Raw genomic sequence first — 8,986 nt, 5'->3', positions numbered from 1 at the left:
AGCACAGCCCCCACACCACTAGAGGGAAATCTTCAACCACCAACTTACCATCCTGAGACAAGGACGAGTATAGCCCACAAAGATCTCCGACACGGTACAACCCAAGGGGGGGGCCCAGACAGGCTGACCACAACAGTGAATCAACCCACCCAGGTGACGCACCCCCCCAGGGACGGCACGAGAGAGCCCCAGCAAGCCAGTGACTCAGCCCCCGTAACAGGGTTAGAGGCAGAGAATCCCAGTGGAAAGAGGGGAACCGGCCAGGCAGAGACAGCAAGGGCGGTTCGTTGCTCCAGAGCCTTTCCGTTCACCTTCCCACTCCTGGGCCAGACTACACTCAATCATATGACCCACTGAAGAGATGAGTCTTCAGTAAAGACTTAAAGGTTGAGACCGAGTTTGCGTCTCTGACATGGGTAGGCAGACCGTTCCATAAAAATGGAGCTCTATAGGAGAAAGCCCTGCCTCCAGCTGTTTGCTTAGAAATTCTAGGGACAATTAGGAGGCCTGCGTCTTGTGACCGTAGCGTACGTGTAGGTATGTACGGCAGGACCAAATCAGAGAGGTAGGTAGGAGCAAGCCCATGTAATGCTTTGTAGGTTAGCAGTAAAACCTTGAAATCAGCCCTTGCTTTGACAGGAAGCCAGTGTAGAGAGGCTAGCACTGGAGTAATATGATCAAATATTTTGGTTCTAGTCAGGATTCTAGCAGCCGTATTTAGCACTAACTGAAGTTTATTTAGTGCTTTATCCGGGTAGCCGGAAAATAGAGCATTGCAGTAGTCTAACCTAGAAGTGACAAAAGCATGGATTAATTTTTCTGCATCATTTTTGGACAGAAAGTTTCAGATTTTTGCAATGTTACGTAGATGGAAAAAAGCTGTCCTCGAAATGGTCTTGATATGTTCTTCAAAAGAGAGATCAGGGTCCAGAGTAATGCCGAGGTCCTTCACAGTTTTATTTGAGACGACTGTACAACCATTAAGATTAATTGTCAGATTCAACAGAAGATCTCTTTGTTTCTTGGGACCTAGAACAATCATCTCTGTTTTGTCCGAGTTTAATAGTAGAAAGTTTGCAGCCATCCACTTCCTTATGTCTGAAACACATGCTTCTAGCGAGGGCAATTTTGGGGCTTCACCATGTTTCATTAAAATGTACAGCTGTGTGTCATCCGCATAGCAGTGAAAGTTTACATTATGTTTTCGAATAACATCCCCAAGAGGTAAAATATATAGTGAAAACAATAGTGGTCCTAAAACAGAACCTTGAGGAACACCGAAATGTACAGTTGATTTGTCAGAGGACAAACCATTCACAGAGACAAACTGATATCTTTCCGACAGATAAGACCTAAACCAGGCCAGAACATGTCCGTGTAGACCAATTTGGGTTTCCAATCTCTCCAAAAGAATGTGGTGATCGATGGTATCAAAAGCAGCACTAAGGTCTAGGAGCACGAGGACAGATGCAGAGCCTCGGTCCGATGCCATCAAAATGTCATTTACCACCTTCACAAGTGCCGTCTCAGTGCTATGATGGGGTCTAAAACCAGACTGAAGCATTTCGTATACATTGTTTGTCTTCAGGAAGGCAGTGAGTTGCTGCGCAACAGCCTTCTCTAAAATCTTTGAGAGGAATGGAAGATTCGATATAGGCCGATAGTTTTTTATATTTTCTGGGTCAAGGTTTGGCTTTTTCAAGAGAGGCTTTATTACTGCCACTTTTAGTGAGTTTGGTACACATCCAGTGGATAGAGAGCCGTTTATTATGTTCAACATAGGAGGGCCAAGCACAGGAAGCAGCTCTTTCAGTAGTTTAGTTGGAATAGGGTCCAGTATACAGCTTGAAGGTTTAGAGGCCATGATTATTTTCATCATTGTGTCAAGAGATATAGTACTAAAACACTTGAGCGTCTCTCTTGATGCTAGGTCCTGGCAGAGTTGTGCAGACTCAGGACAACTGAGGTTTGGAGGAATATGCAGGTTTAAAGAGGAGTCCGTAATTTGCTTTCTAATAATCATAATCTTTTCCTCAAAGAAGTTCATGAATTTATCACTGCTAAAGTGCAAGTCATCCTCTCTTGGGGAATGCTGCTTTTTAGTTAGCTTTGCCACAGTATCAAAAAGGAATTTCGGATTGTTCTTATTTTCCTCAATTAAGTTAGAAAAATAGGACGATCGAGCAGCAGTAAGGGCTCTTCGGTACTGCACGGTACCGTCCTTCCAAGCTAGTCGGAAGACTTCCAGTTTGGTGTGGCGCCATTTCCGTTCCAATTTTCTGGAAGCTTGCTTCAGAGCTCGGGTATTTTCTGTGTACCAGGGAGCTAGTTTTTTATGAGACTTTTTTTAGTTTTTAGGGGTGCAACTGCATCTAGGGTATTGCGCAAGGTTAAATTGAGATCCTCAGTTAGGTGGTATAAACAGCTTAGATACAGTTCTATAGTAAATATGCAGTATAAACAGCTTAGATACAGTTCTATAGTAAATATGCAGTATAAACAGCTTAGATACAGTTCTGTAGTAAATATGCAGTATAAACAGCTTAGATACAGTTCTATAGTAAATATGCAGTATAAACAGCTTAGATACAGTTCTATAGTAAATATGCAGTATAAACAGCTTAGATACAGTTCTATAGTAAATATGCAGTATAAACAGCTTAGATACAGTTCTATAGTAAATATGCAGTATAAACTGTAGTAATATGAATGTAGTTAATCTGTAGTAATATATCTTCCATGTCTTCAATACATCACTAAATAATCTAAAAGTTTTTTCCTGTCACAGGTTGAGATTTCTTGAGTAATTTATGCCTGTGATATATAACCCACAAAATCAAGACACGCCGTTACTCTTACAGACAACGGTGGTTCATTGTTTCCACTTCCAAGCTTTTCCATTATTCATGGTTAGTAACCGTGCAAAAACAGCAGGAAGCTCACTGAGTTTTTTTTAGGATGAAAAGGCTTCTTGTAACAACTTCGTAGGCATGCAGAATATTCAAACGAACTGATATATTCTCTGCCTCTGCTACGGAGTTATGGAGAGTTCTTCTCTTTAATTAATATCTGCATGTTAGGATCCATATCATCATAATATACAGCCTTGATTTAAACTCACCCATAGATATGACCTTTGAACTTTCATCTTAAACGTGCGTCGTGTCTGAAATATCTTCCTCTGGAAACCAAGACATGAGAAGAATTGTGAGCGTACCGGACGACACTGGTCAATACTCTGGGGTAGGAAAGAGCAACACAGCTGTGTGTGTGTGTGTGTGTGTGTGTGTGTGTGTGTGTGTGTGTGTGTGTGTGTGTGTGTGTGTGTGTGTGTGTGTGTGTGTGTGTGTGTGTGTGTGTGTGTGTGTGTGTGTACGCGCGCGCATTTCGGCATACGTGTGTGTGTGCGTGCGTGCGTGCGTGCGTGCGTGTGTGTGTGCGTGTGTGTGTGTGTGTGTGCGTGTGTGTGTGTACGCGCGCGCATTTCGGCATACGTGTGTGTGTGCGTGCGTGCATGCATGTGTGTGTGTGTGTGTGTGCAAACTGGTCAATGGTTATAGAAAGCATCAATAATGTGTTCAGGCATGTAGCAGCACATCCAGTGGGTGGTGGAGACAGGCCAGTTATCTGTGTGTTTACCCAGGGAAAAGGTCATGATTTGCAGTGAGGTGAAGGAGAGGGATGGGGGGGTGTAAACAGGGAGCCCTGACGTAGTGATGATACAGGCTAGAAAGAAGACTAACATGAGGTCAATACCCATTACAAAATCAATTCAAATCAGATGTTATTGGTCACATACACATGGTTAGCAGATGTTATTGGTCACATGGTTAGCAGATGTTATTGGTCACATGGTTAGCAGATGTTATTGGTTACATAGACATGGTTAGCAGATGTTATTGGTCACATGGTTAGCAGATATTATTGGTTACATAGACATGGTTAGCAGATGTTAATGGTCACATGGTTAGCAGATGTTATTGGTTACATAGACATGGTTAGCAGATGTTAATGGTCACATGGTTAGCAGATGTTAATGGTCACATGGTTAGCAGATGTTATTGGTCACATGGTTAGCAGATGTTATTGGTCACATGGTTATCAGATGTTAATGGTCACATGGTTAGCAGATGTTAATGGTCACATGGTTAGCAGATATTATTGGTCGCATACACATGGTTAGCAGATGTTATTGGTTACATAGACATGGTTAGCAGATGTTATTGGTCACATACACATGGTTAGCAGATGTTATTGGTCACATACACATGGTTAGCAGATGTTAATGGTCACATGGTTATCAGATGTTAATGGTCACATGGTTAGCAGATGTTATTGGTCACATGGTTAGCAGATGTTATTGGTTACATAGACATGGTTAGCAGATGTTAATGGTCACATGGTTAGCAGATGTTAATGGTCACATGGTTAGCAGATGTTATTGGTCACATGGTTAGCAGATGTTATTGGTCACATGGTTATCAGATGTTAATGGTCACATGGTTAGCAGATGTTAATGGTCACATGGTTAGCAGATATTATTGGTCGCATACACATGGTTAGCAGATGTTATTGGTTACATAGACATGGTTAGCAGATGTTATTGGTCACATACACATGGTTAGCAGATGTTATTGGTCACATACACATGGTTAGCAGATGTTATTGGTCACATACACATGGTTAGCAGATGTTATTGGTCACATGGTTAACATATGTTATTGGTCACATACACATGGTTAGCAGATGTTATTGGTCACATACACATGGTTAGCAGATGTTAATGGTCACATGGTTAGCAGATGTTATTGGTCACATACACATGGTTAGCAGATGTTATTGGTCACATACACACGGTTAGCAGATGTTAATGGTCACATACACATGGTTAGCAGATGTTAATGGTCACATGGTTAGCAGATGTTATTGGTCACATGGTTAGCATATATTATTGGTCGCATACACATGGTTAGCAGATGTTATTGGTTACATATACATGGTTAGCAGATGTTATTGGTCACATACACATGGTTAGCAGATGTTATTGGTCACATACACATGGTTAGCAGATGTTATTGGTCACATGGTTAGCAGATGTTAATGGTCACATGGTTAGCAGATGTTAATGGTCACATGGTTAGCAGATGTTATTGGTCACATACACATGGTTAGCAGATGTTATTGGTCACATACACATTGTTAGCAGATGTTAATGGTCACATACACACGGTTAGCAGATGTTAATGGTCACATGGTTAGCAGATGTTATTGGTCACATGGTTAGCAGATGTTATTGGTTGCATACACATGGTTAGCAGATGTTATTGGTCACATGGTTAGCAGATGTTATAGTGCAGTAATGTCTAACAAGTCATCTAACTATTCCACAACAACTACCTCATACACACAAATCTAAAGAGGTGAATGAGAATATGTACATGTGCATATATGGATGAGCGAAGGCCGAGCGGCGCAGGCCAGACGCGATAGATGGTATAGAATACACTATTATACATATTTGAGTTCTGTTGTCTGACTGACGTTTCTGTGTGTGTCTGTCTAACCTCCCCAGGTGACATCCGTAACGACCTGTGTGTCTGTCTACCCTCCCCAGGTGACATCCGTAACGACCTGTGTGTCTGTCTACCCTCCCCAGGTCACATCCGTAACGACCTGTGTGTCTGTCTAACCTCCCCAGGTGACATCCGTAACGACCTGTGTGTCTGTCTACCCTCCCCAGGTCACATCCGTAACGACCTGTGTGTCTGTCTAACCTCCCCAGGTGACATCCGTAACGACCTGTGTGTCTGTCTACCCTCCCCAGGTCACATCCGTAACGACCTGTGTGTCTGTCTAACCTCCCCAGGTGACATCCGTAACGACCTGTATCTCACCTTGGAAAGAGGAGACTTTGAAAGGGGAGGAAAGAGCGTCCAGAAGAACATTGAGGTGTCCGTTTACGTGCTCTACGCAGACGGAGAGATGCTCAAGGTAGGTGTCGTTTTCATTTTCTCCCCCTGACGACCATGATATGTCAGATGACCCTACAAAATACGTTACATTTGTTTCGTGTATTTAATTTGCGATCAAGACTTTGCATCTGTACGTTTTTTTTATTGTTCAGTTTAAAATAATGATATGTGGTGTGGGCGTGTGTGGGCGTGTGTGGGCGTGTGGGCGTGTGTGTGTGTGTGTGTGTGTGTGTGTGTGTGTGTGTGTGTGTGTGTGTGTGTGTGTGTGTGTGTGTGTGTGTGTGTGTGTGTGTGTGTGTGTGTGTGTGTGTGTGTGTGTGTGTGTGTGTGTGTGTGTGTGTGTGCGCGGGCGTGCATGTGTGTAATGACCTGTGTGTGTGTGTGTCTTCCTGTAGGACTGTATCAGCCTGGGCAGTGGTGAGCCCCACATTAGTGAACACCGTTCCTTTGTCCTCTACCACAACAACAGCCCCCGCTGGAGCGAGGTGGTTAAACTACCCATCCCCATAGACCGCTTCAGAGGGTCACACCTACGCTTCGAGTTCAGACACTGCTCCAGTGAGTACCGGTCTGGTCTAGAGATCATCAGTAATGTCATGATAATCGAGTGCTTTGCACCTTTGTGGAGGAAATCTCACTTTCTAACACGTATGAACACAGGAAGGTTATCACACAGCTGATCAAATTTGCACAAAAATATTTTACTCCTGTGTTCTAGAGATTATACTGAAGACAACTCATTTGACAACTCCTTCTTGCTAGACCTTTCTAAAGCCAACTACAGAGTAAATGTTCAGCAACTCTTGAATATAGTGGAAGAGGTTAAACTTCAATTGTGCTTCTTTCATCTTTGGCCAGCCTTTTGGGGTACATATGACACTTAGTGAGTGGTTGTCTCTCTCTGCTCATCCTCTCTGTTCATCCTCTCTGTTCTTCTTCTCTGTTCATCCTCTCTGTTCTTCCTCTCTGTTCATCCTCTCTGTTCATCCTCTCTGTTCATCCTCTCTGTTCTTCCTCTCTGTTCATCCTCTCTGTTCTTCCTCTCTGTTCATCATCTCTGTTCATCCTCTCTGTTCATCCTCTCTGTTCATCCTCTCTGTTCATCCTCTCTGTTCATCCTCTCTGTTCTTCCTCTCTGTTCATCCTCTCTGTTCTTCTTCTCTGTTCATCCTCTCTGTTCTTCCTCTCTGTTCATCCTCTCTGTTCATCCTCTCTGTTCGTCTTCTCTGTTCATCCTCTCTGTTCATCCTCTCTGTTCTTCCTCTCTGTTCATCCTCTCTGTTCGTCTTCTCTGTTCATCCTCTCTGTTCATCCTCTCTGTTCATCATCTCTGTTCATCCTCTCTGTTCATCCTCTCTGTTCATCCTCTCTGTTCATCCTCTCTGTTCATCCTCTCTGTTCTTCTTCTCTGTTCATCCTCTCTGTTCTTCCTCTCTGTTCATCCTCTCTGTTCATCCTCTCTGTTCGTCTTCTCTGTTCATCCTCTCTGTTCTTCCTCTCTGTTCATCCTCTCTGTTCATCCTCTCTGTTCATCATCTCTGTTCATCATCTCTGTTCATCCTCTCTGTTCATCCTCTCTGTTCATCCTCTCTGTTCATCCTCTCTGTTCTTCTTCTCTGTTCATCCTCTCTGTTCTTCCTCTCTGTTCATCCTCTCTGTTCATCCTCTCTGTTCGTCTTCTCTGTTCATCCTCTCTGTTCATCCTCTCTGTTCATCCTCTCTGTTCATCCTCTCTGTTCTTCCTCTCTGTTCATCCTCTCTGTTCTTCCTCTCTGTTCATCCTCTCTGTTCATCCTCTCTGTTCATCCTCTCTGTTCATCCTCTCTGTTCATCCTCTCTGTTCATCCTCTCTGTTCTTCTTCTCTGTTCATCCTCTCTGTTCTTCCTCTCTGTTCATCCTCTCTGTTCATCCTCTCTGTTCGTCTTCTCTGTTCATCCTCTCTGTTCATCCTCTCTGTTCTTCCTCTCTGTTCATCCTCTCTGTTCTTCCTCTCTGTTCATCCTCTCTGTTCTTCCTCTCTGTTCATCCTCTCTGTTCATCCTCTGTTCTTCTTCTCTGTTCATCCTCTCTGTTCTTCCTCTCTGTTCATCCTCTCTGTTCATCCTCTCTGTTCTTCCTCTCTGTTCTTCTTCTCTGTTCATCCTCTCTGTTCATCCTCTCTGTTCATCCTCTCTGTTCATCCTCTCTGTTCATCCTCTTCTCCACAGCCAAAGACAAGGCGGAGAAGAAGCTGTTTGGCTTTGCCTTCACACCACTGATGAGAGAGGACGGGACAACGCTGTCAGATGAGAGTCACGAGCTCTATGTCTACAAGGTCAGCCTTCTTTCTGCCTCTTCTTTCCATGGTTGTTTTCCTCCTGTAGTGGTGATTTCCTATGTATGTCATGCAGGTGAAAGAGGACCCAAAAGCGACTTAACAGAAACAGAGTTTATTCAAGTCCAAACAGGGAATAACAGAAATCCTCTAGTCTGTAGAGGGGAATAACAGGAGAAGCGGCCACAGACTGCAGGTCGCTTCGGGTAGGCGCAGGCCGTAGTTGACAGAGACACCTGCTCACACGCAGCATCTGATGAAGGCAAAAAACACGACAGGACAGGGCGATACACAATCACAGCAAAAACACGACAGGACAGGGCGAAACGCAATCACAGCATGGTGAATACTAAACAAGGAACCGACGGGACAGGAACGGAACACAAAGGAATAAATAGGGACTCTAATCAGGGGAAAGGATCGGGAACAGGTGTGGGAAGACTAAATGATGATTAGGGGAATAGGAACAGCTGGGAGCAGGAACGGAACGATAGAGAGAAGAGAGAGCGAGAGAGTGAGAGAGGGAGGGGGAGAGAGAGGGATAGAAGGAGGGAAAGAACCAAATAAGACCAGCAGAGGGAAACGAATAGAATGGGGAGCACAGGGACAAGACATGATAATAAATGACAAACATGACAGTACCCCCACTCACCGAGCGCCTCCTGGCGCACTCGAGGAGGAATCCTGGCGGCAACGGAG

At 44.0% G+C, this 8,986-nt stretch overlaps 1 protein-coding gene across 1 annotated transcript; it reads left to right on the top strand.

The window, feature by feature from the left end:
- Positions 1-5,614: 5,614 nt before the first annotated feature.
- Positions 5,615-8,287, top strand: LOC124028870 (dedicator of cytokinesis protein 3-like; the record flags this gene model as incomplete). The annotated part of the gene is made up of 4 exons (XM_046340785.1): positions 5,615-5,698; positions 5,867-5,991; positions 6,368-6,530; positions 8,181-8,287. Coding segments are annotated over 4 exons (479 nt in total), but the record flags the coding sequence as incomplete, so codon positions are not given.
- Between the last annotated feature and the right edge of the window lie 699 nt (positions 8,288-8,986).

Source organism: Oncorhynchus gorbuscha, unplaced genomic scaffold (assembly GCF_021184085.1).
Source record: "Oncorhynchus gorbuscha isolate QuinsamMale2020 ecotype Even-year unplaced genomic scaffold, OgorEven_v1.0 Un_scaffold_4933, whole genome shotgun sequence".
In the NCBI taxonomy this organism is placed as follows: domain Eukaryota; kingdom Metazoa; phylum Chordata; class Actinopteri; order Salmoniformes; family Salmonidae; genus Oncorhynchus; species Oncorhynchus gorbuscha.
This window is presented reverse-complemented; position numbering and strand designations above follow the sequence as displayed.